Below are 17,540 nucleotides of genomic sequence, written 5' to 3'. Positions count from 1 at the left end.
AACATTAAAACAAACAGGGACTAAATAATGTTGTCATAGGTCTTTCATATGGACAGGAAGTCAAGGCGATACAAAGAAATAAAAGATTGGTTTAAACTTAGAAAAACAGAGGTAAATATTAACGTAACCACAGAGGAAACTAACAATCCTACATATCAAAATAAAAACCAAGAAAAACATAAGTCAGCAAATACAAAATCAACAACAACGAAAAGGATGAAAATACATAAAGAAAAATGACTCAGCACAGAAAATTAAGTGGAACAAAGAAACTGTCAACAACACAAAAAAAATACATCAAAATGACGGCACTAAATGCATACTCATCAATAATTAAACTGAATGTAAATGAACTAAATGCACCAATAAAGAGACAGAGAGTGGCAGAATGGATACAAAACCACGATCTGTCTATATGCTGCCTACAAGAGACACACCTTAGATTTACAGACACAAACAAAGTAAAACAAGAATTGTCTTAGGTGAAGGGAAGGACAACACACACTACAGGGGAAGTCAGCACAACTGGACTAAACCAAAAGCTAAGAAGTTTCCTAAATACAACCAAAGAGTTCAAGCGACAGAGTAGGAGGGGTGGGGGTCTGGGGACCATGCTTTCAGAGGACATCTAGGTCAATTGGTATAACAAAGTTTATTAAGAAAATGTTCTGCATCCCACTTTGGTGAGCAGCATCTGGGGTCTTAAAAGCTAGTGAGAGACCATCTGAGATGCATCAATTGGTCCCAATCCACCTGGCACAAAGGAGCATGAAGATCACCAAAGACAAAAGGAAAATATTAGCCTAAGAAACAGAAAGGGCCACATAAACCAGAGATCCATCAGCCTGAGACCAGAAGAACTAGCTGGTGCCCAGCTACTACCAATGCCGTCCTGACAGGGAACACAACAGAGAGTCCCTGATGGAGCAGGAGAAAAGTGGGGCGCAGAACTCAAATTCTAGTAAAAAGACCAGACTTAATGGTCTGACTGAGACTAGAGGAACCCTGGAAGACACGGCCCCCAGACTCTCTGTTAGCCCAAAACTAAAAGCACTCCTGAAGCCAACTCTTCTAAGATTAGACTAGACTATAACACATAAAATGATACTCATGAAGAGTGTGCTTCTTAGTTTAAGCAGATAACAGGGCAGCTCCTGTCCGGAGGTGAGATGAGAAGGCAGAAAGGGACAGAAGCTGATTGAATGGACATGGTAAATCTGGGGTGGAAAGGAGAAGTGTGCTGTCACACTATAGCGAGAGCAACTAGGTTCACATAACAATGTGCATATAAATTTTTGTATGAGAAACTAACTTGAGCTGTAAACTTTCACTTGAAGCACAATTTAAAAAAAAAAGAGTATTTCAAAAGTAAACAATAAAACAATGTACAAAATGTGAAGCAATGAATACTTGATCATTTGTCTTATACCTTCCTAAATGAAGCTGGTGTTTTACTGCAATAATACTGAGCCAGAGAAAAAAGGTCTTCTATATCTTCTAGATTCAAACTGGATGGAGTAGTTTCCAAGAACTCTGAAATGTAAGATATGACATTTAAAAATTGTTCAGTAAAGAATATATTAATGAGTATCATTTATGATCAAAACTGAAATATCTTCAGCATTAATAAATACTGTATAAATGGAATTTCAACAGTGATGCTTCTAAAGCTGCTTGAGGGAGAACTGGATTTCCTGACAGGAGCTAAAATTGTTAATACAATTCTACTGTTAGGGAATAATAATGTCAGGTAATCAAATCAAATTCATTAGCCTTGATCAGAATACTCCGCTTTATTTATTCAATAAACATATATTAAGTGCTAGGATCCCTAGAGGAGCCCTGGTGGCACAGTGGTTAAGAGCTACAGCTGCTAACTAAAAGACTGGTAGTTCGAATCCACCAGCCACTCCTTGGAAACCCTATGGGGCAGTTTTACTCTGTCCTATAGCGTCGCTATGAGTCGGAACCGACTCAACGGCACATAGCAACAACAGGATCCCTAGAAATAAAAAATAACTATGAAAGAATTCCTGACACTAGGAACTTTGTCTTGTGTAAGAAACATAAAAATAATTATGATGCAGTGAGATAAGCACTGTATTACAGATAGTTCAAAGTGCCAGGCAACACAGAGAGAACTATCTGTGTAGGGCCCCAGGGTGGGCAGAACCCAAAGGAGGACCAAGGTTTCACAATGGAGCTATCATATAAGCTGAGTATTGACAGGTAAATTAAGGAAGGGCAGGAGAGGGGGGAGAGGAAGGAATTTTACTTGAACACTGAAATCAAAGAAATAAATATGGAAAGAAATGGAAGAGTGGAAAAAACATAAAGGAATGAATGAGGATTGTGAATTCAGGGGAATAGGTCTGTATTTGTAGAGTGTTTCCATAAAATTTTAGAACTGAGTGGACCCTGAGATCTTCTAGGCTAAGTTCTTAAATTTATGGATGAGGAAGCTGAGTTTTAGGATCAAATGACTGGAAATGTCTCTCTGCATTAAATGATACTTACGGATAATTTCTTCTTTGCTGTCTGACTCCTGTGCTAAAATAACTTCTCTGTAAAAGCGAATGAAATGAATTTGAGTTAAATATTAAGAAAGCACCCTGAGAAAAGTGAAGAGTAAAATCTAACCAACTTGATACTCACTTTGCATTAACAAGGATTATTAACATTAAGAAATAAATAAAAAATGGATCTGCTTGTTGTAGATATCCATCCCATATTGCCTGAGTGACTTCAATGGAACAGTAACATGCAAAAAGGCTTCCAAGCTGAAATCAGGAAATGAAAGGGGTATAAACCATTTGGTACTTTTAAAATATTAAAGCAAATGCATAAGTAACATTACATCAAATTATCTGTACCTCATATTTAGTGTGCACCTTAATTTTAGGGTATGTAATCCCATGGCAGAACATGGGGACTCAAGGCAAAATGCAGCCACTTACTAGCTATGTAACTTGGGACATGTCATTTAACCTCTTTAAACTTCCATTTCTACTTCTGTAAAAAAAAAAAAAAAAAAAAAGGAATACTACTACCCATTTTCTACCACTGTTATGAAAAGAGAGATAATTAACCTAAAATATCTAACGTAACTAGCAGACATTTGCCATAGCATAATCACCCACAGAGCTTTTTAAAGGATAAATAGCATAATTATTATTAATAATAGCACAGTATTCAATTTTTAAGGTAATTGTAAGGCTCAAACATCGTAATTTAAGTTAAGAGGACCTTATAAATTTTAATGACTATATAAATGTGAATTGCTCCCAAAGCTTACTTGTATATCCTTTGAAATAGATAAGACAGCATTCATATCCCTCAGTAAGTTTCAGGAGCTCTATGGTTTCCACATTTCAAATAAAAGAATTGTTAATTTATAAGTTTCTTTAGAGTCCAATTGTGTTTTAATTGCATGAAGTCAGCGATATTTTAGATTATTCAACTTTCATTAGACAGAGACAACTCCATCTAGAAGTTTAAATTCGAAACAATTCTAACGGCTAAAGAGAACTAATGGGAACACATGCACTTAGTGCATATTTTGCCTTAGGTACCAAACCACTTTCACACATCTTTTATTATCTCTTATTTTGATTCTCACAACAGGCCTGCAAAGTGGACATTTTCCTCCCCATTTTAGAGGTGAGGAAATAGACTCAGGTTAAATAACTTTCCCAAGCTGACAGAGCTGGTAAGTAGCGGTGCTGGGACTAGAAAAAAGGCCTGAGACTCCACAGTCCATGTAACCACCATCACACTTGGCCTTAAGGTTTTTAAAGTACATAATGCTACTAACATTTTTTTTTTTTGTTTTAAAAATTACTATTACAAATACAGATTAAAAGATACATATACAAATATAGAATAGTAATATATGGCCATTCTTAAACTCACTTAACTAAACCAAAGCTATCACTGCACTGCCCACAGTTATGGGTTCTCGAGGTTTAGGAATAACTTCAATTGTTTATTCCATGATTTAAAAAAAGAAAACAAACAAAGACTCATTCGACAGACATAATACTGGTAGCAAGAATAAACTTTCAGGAACGTAAGTTGAAGACAAACCAGTTGTTTAAATACTCAGTTAGAACCTCCTGCTACCAGCTTTGAGTACTACTTAGGCAGAGCAACTGATGTGACCAGAAAGACCCCAGTTAAGTATTAGAATGAGTAAAAGAAATAGTTTACTTTAGCATAAATAAGTAGATTCAATGGCAACATACAAATCTCAGAGAATCTACAAGGTATTTTATTATTTTAACTCAAAGTGAAAAGACAGTAACCAAGAGGGAACTAAAGAAGAGGCTACTTAGGTTTGAAATTTAATGTGCCCAGAATTGAAGCCAATTAGGTTTCTCTAATTACCATTTGTGGAGTCCCTGGGTGGTACAAATGATTAACACACTCGGCTGCTAATCAAAAGGTTGGTAGATGGAGTCCACCCAGAGCCACCTAAGAAGAAAAGCTTGGCAATCTACTGCTGAAAAATCGGCCACTGAAAACCCTATGGAGAACATGACACACCTGGAGTTGCCATGAGTCAGAACTGACTTGACTGCAACTTTTTTTTTTTTTTTAATTACCATTTAGTGATTGCTAACTCATTCCGTTACCCTCTGAGAGAGGTACTAATATTATTTCCATTTTACAGAGGAAGAAATTGAAGCTAAGCAGCTAAGTTACTTGTCTTAAATCAAACAGTTACTGAGTGGCAGAAATAGGACTCTCCCTAAAGACAAGTTAGGTGAGATATAGTCAAAGAACATGTTTAATTTTTGAATATATATTCTTCAGGCATCCAATCTTTGCTTTAGAACCATCTTCAAATTAAGCTAGAAGAGCAGTTCTCTAAGTGTGGTCTGAGGACTCCTAAAAGTCCTTAAGAATTTTTATCAGGGAGGAGGAGCCGAAGATGCCAAAACTATTTTCATAATAATATTTAAGATTTTATTTGTCTTTTTCATTCTCATTCTCTCACAAGCGAACAAAAGAATTTTCTAAAGGCTACATGACATGTAATATCATCACAGACTGAATAAAGCAGATATGAGAATCCATCTGTCTTTCATTTAGTCAAATGTTAAAAATAGAAAATAATGCCACCATTTTTGCTAATTTTTTGGGAAAATAGTTATTTTCCATAAAAACTGGGCTACTTACGTTAACACATAGTAAGTTTATTATTATTTTTTTAAATGAATATTTTAAATTTGTTAGTTTTAACTTCTAGTACAGTAAATATCAATATAATCCATATAAACAATGAATCCTCAATAATTTTTAAAAGTGTAAGGGGTCCTAAGACCAAAAGGTTTGAGAACCACTGACCTAAAATAATAAAGCTTCCCACTGAAAATCCAAGTATAAATGACAGAGCAGTGAGATGTACTTCATATTTTTACATTAATCATTTGTATATTCTTAAGTCATTTTCCACATGACTATATGCTAATTCTTATTCATACCATCAACAACTTAATCACACAAAGTTTTAAACTGAACTGATTTATATATACACACACACACACACAAATGTATGTACTATACATATATATTATACATATATATAAAGTAGCAAAAGGCTAACCTTCATATCAACATAATCTGAACTGACTAAAATTACATGAACAGCAAAAAAAGGTATTTTGAAATGCCAGTAATTTTACTCCTTTGGTTTAAGTAGTAATGATTTATAATCTGGTATTTTTTTTCTGGGGGACACCTAACTATAGTGTTACAGAAATCTATTTTTCATTAAATGTTCCTACTTTCACTTAATTACCCAGTTGAGTGCATAGGAGTCTGGAGTAATTTTCTTTGTATCAAGAAAAGAACAAAGTTCAGGCTCATGGTACTGGATAAGTAAACGGAAGAGATGAAATGGTCTCCCCTTCAGGGAACAATCCCTAGAAGACAAGAGAAGCAAGGTTTTTTGCATTAATATGTCAGAAATTATCACCTCAGTAACCAACCCTAGCAATACCCACCTCCTCTCCCAACCCGCTGAGCACGTGAACACTACAGCATTTCCAGCAAGCCTATTTGACAGAACCAGGCAGGACACTCTTGCTAACACCTTTAACATACCTGACTTGAAAGTTCATGGCAATAGCAGACCTACAGCACTCTAGGGCGATTCTCTCCAGGTGAACCCAAACAGCATGCAAGTGAGAGGACTACATGGATCACTGAAATAGTAGGACCACTCAGGCATTGTGGTAAGTTTGGAAACTCAAAGGGAGATCTAGAGAGTCCTAAAAGTCCAGATCTCTTCTTCCCTGCCAAATAAGGGGCAACTCCTAGGAAGGCTTCAGGTTAGCTCCACAGTTAATGTACTCAATTAGGAATGTACTTCAACAAAGGTGCAAGTCTGAAATGGCCACAGATGAACATTTCAGAATAGCAGATCCGGAGCCTTAGAAGCTGGCTAAGTGGCCTCGTACCAGGTGCTCAGAATGAATTCCAGGTGGTGCCAAACACCGTGCTCACCCACTGATGGCAAACTTTGCTGTCATTCAACTTATGGAATAACTATCTTACTTCAAAGGGTTACTGTGAGAGTAAAAGGGGAAAGGTGAACATGAACACTGTTTTAAAGTAAAAAGCACCAAATATATACTCCACCATTTTTATTATCACATGCCTTTTTTTAAACAAACATCACATTTCACTGCAGAAATTTTATTTTCAAAAGTAGAAAAAATTATAAAAGGCCTAGAGATGCATTCTGGGACACAGATTCTCTGCAGTTTCTAGTCACTATCTTAGGGAGTATCTCTGTCGGCTCAGCTTTAAGAAGCTCCTCTTCCCTGGGTCATGGAAGGCACACTCAGCTCTAGTCTGGATGGTACCTTCCCCACACCCAGGTACCGAAACACTTGAGCCCAAAGAGGACAATCCCTTGGAGCAGGTCCAGATCTGGTCCATACACTAGGCACACCACTCAGAAAGCATAGCTGCTTCCTCCTTCCCGCTCTCGTTCCCTGACCTTGAACTCAGAAGGCGTATCTTTTAACTCCCACATAAGCAGAACTCTTAGAGAATGTTTTGTGCCTATTGGAGTTGTTAGGTACTATTGTATTCACATTAATTCATTTTATTGTGTCCATATTTGTAACACCTCAAATCTTAACTGAGTTACTTCATGAAAAAAGAATCTCAAAAGATATTAGATTTTTGGTAGTAAGATCTCACTGGATATAGGGAAATAATAGCTGACTTTTTAACCACTACATTTTAAAAATATATCAACATTGCAAACAACGTTATTTCCAGAGTCATTTCCAGACAGTTTGGTTGGTTAAGGTGTAGTGAACAAAGTGGCGACTAACTCATTTGGATCAGTAAGATTCACCCGTTCCTCAGCCACTGACTGTAAACTTTATCATAGTCAGCTCTTGAACTGAGATGCACTCTACTAGTCACAAGGGAATGAGGCAAGAATGTGTCTAATGAATCAGCAAAAAATTACAACACCTCGAAGTACAGGTCATCATAATGCAAGTATCTATTGAGAAAATGCCATGTGGCAGGCACTTAATAAGCACTTTACAAAGTTATCTTTATAAACAACTCTATGAAATAGATACAATTTTTATCTCCATTTTATAGATGAGAAAACTGAGGCTTAGTTGGGGTCAAGTAGCTCAGACAAGGTTGCACAGCTAGGAAGTGGTGGAGCTAAGACTTGTACAGAGAAACTGGGCATAAAACATTATTCCATATTGCCCTACCACATACATAATCTCATATTTCAATAAGTGATATTTTGGCAGGGGTATACTCTAAAAAAGCAAACTGTAAAGAAAATGAAATAAGGTAAAAGTTTTCATGTAAAAAATTAATGAAATGAACATCATGGTTTTAACACGAAAGCATTGTAAGGAATGTTTTTTAATGCTATTCAGGTGGGAATAAGAAAAATAAATTCTACAAATCTGAGATCTGAGGTCACTGCCAGGGGTCTGGTATGATAACCCTCAAACTGCCACTTTTTGATACTGCAGATGTCAGAGGAGTTTTGTAGAAAAGGCCCCAGGTTAGCAGCAATTCAGGTGCCCAGGGACAGAACTGGTTCTAGATTGGCAAGAATACCTCCTCCTTAGTCTGAATACTTTCCCCACTGTATAAATGCAAATGCAAAAGAATGGTAAGGCAGAACACAAAAAGGGGTACTGGGTAGGCGCATAAACTGCAGGAACAGATGTGTAGTTCATTTTCTGAAAAAGGGGATCATCTCTGGGAGTTGGTTGTTACAACAGCATCTATTCATTTAATAGTTGTGTACTGCAAAGTTACTCTACTGCAAAGCATTGTGCTTGATAGAATTCTACCCATGTTATGTCTGAATTTGTGCAATGAGAAGACATGTTACAATGGAGTTCTTCTAGTAGCATGTTGTGGGGCTACATGTTCTATTGAGAAGCATTAACGCTGATTGTGGCTGGAGTGCTATGTCACATGTGGAACTCATGGAAATAGTAACTGGAGGACCCAGAAAAGACAGTGTGTTATACAGCTCAACATAACCGTGTCCCCCTCCCCCATACTCCACCACTATCAACATTCTCAAAAGAAAGGGATGCAACGTCCCTTGCTATTGCTAGCTCTGCTGCAGTAAGGTGGCCATGAAAAGAGCTAAAATATAGACACCTGAGAGACCCAGCATAAAAGAATGACTCCTAAATATGGATTCTGGTCTTGGTTGTGCCATGACCTTAGCCTTTTCTTCTGGCATCTTTGGGTAGGGTATTCCATACATGAAGTAGTATGGCTTCCAGATAGCAGAGAGGTTCTCATCCCTGGTGCACATAAGAATCACCTGAGGAGCTTTTAAAAATACTTATGCCTAGGCTCTATCTATTAATATTTGAAACTCCAGGGGTAAATACACTTTAAATTTAGATGAATAGACATTTCTTCATAGATGACATACAAATTGCCAACAAACACTTGAAAAGATGCTCAACATTACCCTCTGCCAGAGAAATGCGAATCAAAACCACAGTCAGATACTACTTCACACCTACTAGGATGGCTAAAATAAAAAAGATAAATGCTGAATAAGGATGTGGAGAAACTGGGACCCTCATATACTACTAGTGGGAATGTAAAATGGTTCAGTCACTGTGGGAAAGTCTGGCAATTCCTCAAAAGGTTAAATAGAACTACCACATGATCCAGCAATGCCAATCCTAAGTACATATTCAAAAGAAATGAAAACATACACCACACAAAAATTAGTACACAAATGTTCGTAACAGTCAATAGGTGAAAGCAATCCAAATATCCATAAACTGAAGAATGGATAAATAAAATATGGTATAGCCATACGACAGAATATTATTCAGCAATAAAAAGGAATGAAATACTGATAAATGCTGCAACACAGATGAACCCTGAAAACATGCTAAGTGAAAGAAGGTAGTCACAAAAGATCACATATTATATGATTCTATTTACATGAAATGTCCAGAATGGACAAATCCACAGAGACAGATTAGAAGATTAGGTTTCCTCAGACTGGGAGTGTTGGGGGGAAATGGGGAGTGACTGCTAATGATTACGGGCTTTCTTTTTGGGGTGATAAAATGTTCTAAAGTTGATTGTGGTGATGGTTGTCCAACTCTGTAAATATACTAAAAACCACTGAATTGTACACAATAAAAGGGTAAATTGCATGATGTGTAAATTACATTTCAATAAAGCTATTATAAAAAAGAAAAAGAATATAATTAAAAGTTCCTCAGTTGATTCCTATGAGCAACCAGAGTAGAGAACCATATTAAGTAAAGCTTAAGTGTTCGTCCAAACTTAAGTTCAAATCCTGACTCAGCCATGTACCAGAGGTGTAATTCTACACAAACCATTTAATATCTCTCTTTTTTTGCCTTGGTTTTCATTGTCGTAAATCTACCTTATGAAAAGTAACTGTTTAAATGAGAAAATACACAAAGCACCTACACCTAGCATAGTGTGTTGTCACATAGAAAGTACACAGTCAAAAATGGTAGTCATTTAACTATCAAGGTCCAGAACAGCAGTTCATCTCGGCTGTACTCTGGAATCAAATGGGAACCTCTACATAAGCACTGAATCCTGGGTCCCATCCCCAAGAGGTTCTAACTTAGGTGTGCAAATAGGCATCAGAATTTTTAAAAGCTTCCCCAGTGGTTCACATGTGCAGCCAAGCCACTGGTCTAGATTATGTCTAAAGTTCCTTTCAGCTCTAAAATTCTGATTATCTGATCCATAGCACTGGAACTACAAGAATTCTTTCTAATCTCATGATTGCCCGCCTCCCCACCTACACATCTATCTGGTCTCAACTTGAAGCATCACCTGCCCATGGAAGCCATCCCTGACCTCCAGGATAAATTAGGTCCCCCACTGTACATTCCCATAGTCCTCTATACTTCACCTTCCTAACATTCAGCACACTTATGGTTAGTTGTTCAATGCTTGCAATTCTAGGACTATGTTCTAAGCTATAAACCCAGCACCTTGCATAAAGTAGCATTCCAAAAATTTTATTCTTCACTTAGACACTGTGATGTTATTTTTATTTTATACGTAAAGAAATTAAAATAGGGATACCAACTGAATAAACTTGAAGAGTTACACTGTATATACAAACCCTAGATGCATAAATTCTTAACTGAAAAATCCCTTAAAAAATGTTTATAACCACAAAAATAAGGTTCAATAACTATTATGGTCCACATAGTCTTAATAATTATTTGAATTCTTTACCACCAAAGTAAACCCAACAACTTTAGTCAAAGCAAACTAGACCTTATTCTTCTTTAAAAACTATAATAACTGAATCATATTTTACCTGGGAATGTACTTATTCATGATAGCATAAAAGCAGTTGTATAAATCACTGCGTGGCAGTTGAAGATGCACCAACGGTTTGAGTAGATGTATCCAGCTAAGGGATGCGCTATATTTAATGTTACGTGATTTACAATAAAAGGTAATTACAGATTCAATATCCAAAAGTAATGCTGCTGACTTCTCCTCTGGCACTGAAAGCTGGTCTAGAAAAGAAGTGTCAAAATAAAGTTACCAAGGGCCTTTCAGAGGTTTAGTTACTGGGCATAACACTTGTTTACAAATATACAATACTAAGTTAGTGCATTTAGAACACGACAAACGGAAATTAAAACTACATGAAAGCACATTGTCTTTACACTTATTTCAATCACTGGTTCACAGATCCAAAAACCAATGGAAAAAACTCTCAAAGCTCTTTAGAATATTCTTGTTTTTAATCTTAAGCAAGATAGTTGCTTAAAGAAAAGAAAATTAAGAGGAATAATTAGTTTCACTTAAGTCTGTGTTTTCTTATTTAGTCCCTTGAGAGAGAGAAGGGAAAAAGGACAGAAGACTCCTACATAGTCAGTACTTACTACTAGTACTTCATTTAACAATACTTGACCTACATATATGTTAAATGTAAGAATGACCAGTCTGCAGTAGACAGATAGGCAAAGACAGGCATGACCCATATTCCTGGAAAGCAAGAAGTGTTTTCTAAACAAGATTATCACCTATGCCATGATGGGTAGCTGCCACCATAGCTTTGGGAAGGAGAGGGAAAGAGATTCATTCTCCTTTACCAAATCCCCTTTCCTTTGCCCACAGTGGCAATAATGTTTCTGTTGTGGTTAATACACAAAAGCGTATTTATCCAATAATTTAACTAAAGTATGATAGAAAGAGAAACAAAAAAATACCCATGGGCAGTAGGTGAACAAAAAAGAGAAATATAAATTAATCGACATTGTGAATTGACATAGCCCTTTGGGGGTTGCTGGAAACTATTCACCTATGATCTACAAGTTTTTCTACAGCAAATCAAGACCTGTGACTTACAGATAAACTTTTGGAACAGTGCCCCTTTTGAGGACTGTATATAATCATTAAAAAAAAAAAAAAAAAAAAAACCCAACCAAACCCATTGCTGTCAAGTCAAGGCCGACACATAGTGACCCTATAGGACAGAGTAGAACTGTCCCATAGGGTTTCCAAGGAGCAGCTGGTGGATTCAGACTGCTGACCTTTTGGTTAGCAGCCAAGCTCTTAACCACTGTGCCACCAGGGCTTGTATACAATCACACAGCTTTTTAATTATACAAAAACCAAGTTTAAGACGACCGCAAATCCGTAAATGTACATGAAAAATTGAACATATAATGAAACAGTAAAAACTGGGCTCTTTCTTAAAGCTATTACACATTATGTCCTAAGAATTTCAAAAGAAAAGTCCTAAAACTATTTACAAGCACTTTACAAATACAACGTACTGCAAAATATAACCAGATAATTATGACTCCTCAACCCCAAAATTAATATTTTCAAAATTTTCCAGAGTTTGAAACAATTATTAAACTTACCAATAAGCTCTTGACAATTGTTATGAACAGTGTTCTGTTCTGGCAGGTCTAAGTTACCATCCCATGATGCCAAACTATCACCTTTTCCTGCAACATTAAGAGCAATCTGGAAGAAAGGTTAAAAAAGCAATTAGCTTCATATGTTATTTCTCATTCTTGGAAAATATGCTGTAATAACAGAAAGGCCTGAAATGCATACTTCAAAGACTAGAAAGTAATATAGCTATACTCCATCACATGCTGATCTCTCAGTCACAGCACAATGAACCAACAGAATTATTTTAAATCCTTCTACATTAGTTTTGCTACTTCTGATCCAGTAATATGTATTTGTATTTCAAATATGTAAATGCACTTCAAACAGTCATAATCTTTTTTTTTTTAAATATAAAAACAATATAATATGTAGTATTGGCAAAAGAAAAGTACACTATACCACGTACGATTAAACATTATACAGAAGAATACGTAATTGGGAAAATCCTCATGCTATATTGAAATTTTTTTAAAACATAAAAAAAAATAATGATTAATAGAATCTTAAGTGACATATCAATTCAATGCAATGTGTGGGCCTTCTAGGGTTCTAATTTAAACAAATCACCGGGAAAAACATATTTCTGGGATAATCAAGGAAATCATTTGATGATTTTTAAGGAATTACTGTTAACTTCTTATAAATGTTCAATGGTATTATGGTTATTTTAAGAGAATTTTTTTTTCTTTTTTAAACTTTCATGCCACGGTATTTCAGATGGGACATGCTACCAGGGATTTGCTTTAAAATAATCCAGTGAGTGGGGTGGGGAAGAACATTGGCCAAAATGTTGATAACAGTTAAAGCTGGGTGGTGGGTACATGGGGGCTCATTATATGATTCTATTTTTGTGTTTTAAATTTCTATAGTAGAAAGTTCAGAAAATGCTGTTATCTGGTTATAATTCCATATCTGTTAAATATATATGTGCAGAAAGGAAAAAAGTAAAACGAAATATGCCAAGATGTTACTATGTGTTTTACCTGTAGGTGGTAGATGACAGATAATTTTTATTTTATCCTCTGTGCTTATGTATGTTTTCACAAAGATATTTCTTTTGTAATCATAAAAATAAATCTTAAAATTTAAGAAATAGTAATACATATGCACTGGAGAATGTTTGCAAAGAAGAAAATAAAGGAAAATCTTCCATAATCCCAACACTCAAAGGCGTCCCTTTCTTTCTTTTTAACACAGCTCAGATCATTCTTACATATATCCTATTTTACTCATTGGTTGTAGTCTCCCAAATTATTAAGCAGTCTTCATAAACATCATCTTTAATGGCTATGAAAGAAAACATTACATTCCAAAAATTAAACCACTAGTATTAAATATACCAAACACTACAAAAACACACATTTTTATAAGTTACTGTGTTTGACAAATTTGGTAGATGTGGTATACTCGTAAGATAATAAAGTCTTCTGCAACTAAGTTACCTCGAAATAAAACTTTCTTTTTACATTATTCTTGAGTGATTTTATTTTATTCATTTTAGGTTTCAGTTACCTTCCAAACTTTGGCCCTCAGATCAGCAGGCAGTGGTCTCCCTTGAATTATACTTCTCAAAGTTTCTAGATCACAACCTCCTGCTTCCAAAGCTTCTTCAAGGTCTTTTTCCCTAAAAAATGAGTTCTGTTTATTAAGATAAATTATATGTTTTCTTCTTATTCAAGATTCATTTATAAACATACCCTGTTAAAGGCTGTGTCTTAAAAAAAAAGAAAAATTTCTCAACAGCCAGAATGTATTGCCAAGGCATACACAGTATTCATATATTTCGTTTTCTTGAAGAGGGATCTTGGGTTTCATACAGTCAATCTTTTCTTATTTTAGATTTAGTTCTAACAAGTTTGGTTATCTGTTATCCAAGATTAGAGAACTTTAAAAAGAGAAGACAAGCGGCAAGCAGAATACAGTACTGTGAAGTCATAGTAATAGTAGTATCTGCGGTAGTAATAATGACTAATACTTTATATAACACTAATTATGTGCCAGGCACTATTCAAAACATTTTATCTGTGTTCTTAACATTATGCCAGATTGTAGCAAGAACAAGAAACCATAAAACTCAGCGAAGAATTCAAACCATTGCAGTCTGGGACTAGTTAGTATATAACATACTCAAAATAAACTAATGCAGATTATAATGCCTATAGTGGTACCTGGCTTAAAGTAAATATTCAGTAACTGTTAGAGGAACAAAAAAGCTATAATGGCATCAATGTGTTATATATTAAAGTAAAATGATACCACATTATCAAGTAAGTCATCAAGTAATTACATTGATTACTATGTCTAAAAAGTAAAGGAAATATGAAATGCATGACTTTTTCATGTGTATATGGCTAAAATAATAACTAAAGAAAAACTTTTACAAGGTATGAATTGTTGCTTAATCGGAAGATAACCACTTAAATTAACTGATTTCTGAAGAATTCTCAAAAGCTGATGTTTCAAAAGGACTAATGGACCACAACTACCACAGCCTCCACCAAACTGTGTCCAATACAAGCAGACGGTGCCCAGCTACCATCACCGACTGCTCTGACAGGGATCACAACAGAGGGTCCCAGACAGAGCGGGAGAAAAATGTAGAACAAAATTCTAACTCACAAAAAAAGACCAGGCATACTGCTCTGACAGACTGAAGAAATCCCAAGAATATTGCCCTCGGAACCCTTTTTTAACTCAGTACTGAAGTTACTCCTAAGGTTCACCCTTCAGCCAAAGATTAGACGGGCCCATAAAACTAAATGAGCACACCAGCCCAGCGGCAAGGACAAGAAGGCAGGAGGGGACAGGAAAGCTGGTAACGGGGAACCCAAGGTTGAGAAGGGGAGAGTGTTGATATGTTGTGGGGTTGGCAACCAATGTCACGAAACAATATGTGTATTAATTGTTCAATGAGAAACTAATTTGCTCTGTAAACCTTCATCTAAAGTAAAAAAAATAAAACTAAAATGTTCACAAATTCCCCCTGCAAAAAGCTGAGGTTTCATTCATTGCTTATAATTTTAGTATACTAAAAATAAATACTCTGTACAAATAAAAAGTCCGTAACTCAGTCAGACAATTTCAAAAATCCTTTGAAAAAAGTTTGAAAGACAGAGCATCCCACCAGCAATCAGGAAACCAGGATTTTGTCACATATTTGTGGTTTTGGAGAAAATAAGTCATTCCCATCCCTAATTCTCTCAATAAGATAATATAAACTACTCCTACTTACAGGATTCTAAGAATATTAATTTAGAAGTATTAATTTCATGAAGTGTTGCCCTCTTAAGGAAAAGGCATTACATTATAATGTGATCACTTGGGAACGTATCAAACAGAAAAGCATTAATCAAATTTGAAAGGTTTCTTAACAAAGTCACTACAAATTCACATGAACAAAAAGATACCTAGTAACTACACAAGAAACATTTTGTTCCTTTGCCATATGATTACCAAAGTATTGACAGGGAAAGGGAGAAAGAGATTTCAAGTCTACTGCTGAGATACTGTTCAGGCCTATAGTTGATAAAGCTGCTTTATCTCTTCTATTCTGGCCAAAATGTACAAGAGAGCCTATTAGAAATTGAGGGACTGTTTGTGACCATGAAACAACAAAAAAAATTAACTCAGTCTTCGGTGAGTAAATACCGTATCTTTTTATGATTAAATGTGTGAATGAAATGAGGCACTGAAAACATTATTTAAGAGAAAAAATTCTTTTACCAAATAAATTAAAAACTAGAATTTTTCCAATTTTCAGAGCAAAATGCTTGCTTTCTCTTTAAAGTAACTTTGCCAAATCCTTACTAATCCAAACAACAAAGTTAAAATTTGGGGGCAAAAAGCCCAATCTTCAAAGTACTTTTTAAATCACAATAATGTAGAAGCACGTCTCTGTTGATACAGCTGCCCCAGGGAACCATGAACGCTGTCTAGCAGCACAACCATGAGTGTGCCTCTGGAAATGGGAAAATGCTACACCTTAAGTAATAAAAGGCACTCCTTACAAGCATAAATAATTAAAAATAATGCTATCTTTTGAACAACGTGTTCAAATAGTTCAGTTATCAGACCCACAGCTACTACTAAAAGTATTAAAAAGCTGAAAATACCAAAGTTAAATAATTCACACAATGACCAAGCAAAGAAAGGAATTAGAGAACTCTATGGCATTTAGCTCTCAAAGAGCATTTTTCTTCCCCTAACTCAAGTTTCTTTATACTTTTGAAGAAGCAATACAATACAATTCTAACAACAGCAAAAGGCATGTCTAGTGGGGGATGAGAGGGTGGGTTGTGGTTTTTTAAGAGTCTTCTTTGATTAATGGCAACTTCTTACTGACCTTACAAGATAAAGGTTGTTAGAAATACACTAGACATTCAGACGTAGTCTTAAAAAGAAAAGCACAGGCCTCGTCCATTTAGTCTAATACTAAAAATAAGCAATTATTTCATTTGCTCAGAAGGCTCAAGACAGAGCAAAATCAAAGCTTTGAGAGTTGAAGGAAGCAGAAATCCACCTCTTCCTGGCCCTTCGACTTTGAAACCATACATATGTTAGTATAATAGATATTACTGTCAATGATCTATCAGTGACATATTTTCAAAACCTACATAAAACATAACCATCCCCATATTTGATGCTGTGTATTAAAATCACCTGATTTACACATTGTAATATAAGCTGCTTTAGAATTACAGCTAGGGAAATACTGTAACTAAATTTATATGGAAATAGTTTGATGTTTATATTCAAGCTAGCAACTGAATTAGATTTTTTCTTCTTCACCCAAATGGTGAATAGCTTCTAGCATATGGAAGTATTTTCACAAAGCCAGTTAGGTTGAAGGGGGAAAAGCATGAAATTTCCAGCACAGTCTAATTAAATAAATATGCATTTCCAGATGTTTCCTGGATAATAAATTCAATTAGAAATTTTGTAAATACTTTCTAAATAAACCATAGTTTGAATCACATAAAAAATTATGATTTTTACAGGTATAGAAGGGAAATTTCTCAACATAATAAAGGGCATCTATGCAAAACCAACGGCCAACATCATTCTTAATGGAGAGAGGCTGA

The 17,540-nt window shown here is 35.5% G+C and overlaps 1 protein-coding gene across 2 annotated transcripts in view; it reads right to left on the bottom strand.

Moving 5' to 3' along the window:
* TBC1D23 (TBC1 domain family member 23) overlaps positions 1 to 17,540 on the bottom strand; it is a 70,198-nt gene that overhangs the window by 29,584 nt on the left and 23,074 nt on the right. For both annotated transcript variants that reach the window (XM_004378138.1, XM_004378137.2), the window contains exons 2-8: positions 13,972 to 14,083; positions 12,423 to 12,528; positions 10,859 to 11,063; positions 5,804 to 5,927; positions 2,656 to 2,780; positions 2,518 to 2,564; positions 1,430 to 1,533 (exon numbers count right to left, since the gene is read on the bottom strand). In XM_004378138.1, coding sequence (XP_004378195.1) covers positions 1,430 to 1,533; positions 2,518 to 2,564; positions 2,656 to 2,780; positions 5,804 to 5,927; positions 10,859 to 11,063; positions 12,423 to 12,528; positions 13,972 to 14,083 — 823 coding nt within the window. The remainder of the gene's footprint in view (positions 1 to 1,429; positions 1,534 to 2,517; positions 2,565 to 2,655; positions 2,781 to 5,803; positions 5,928 to 10,858; positions 11,064 to 12,422; positions 12,529 to 13,971; positions 14,084 to 17,540) is intronic.

This window comes from Trichechus manatus, unplaced genomic scaffold, assembly GCF_000243295.1.
Source record: "Trichechus manatus latirostris isolate Lorelei unplaced genomic scaffold, TriManLat1.0 scaffold00055, whole genome shotgun sequence".
Lineage (NCBI taxonomy): Eukaryota > Metazoa > Chordata > Mammalia > Sirenia > Trichechidae > Trichechus > Trichechus manatus.
This window is presented reverse-complemented; position numbering and strand designations above follow the sequence as displayed.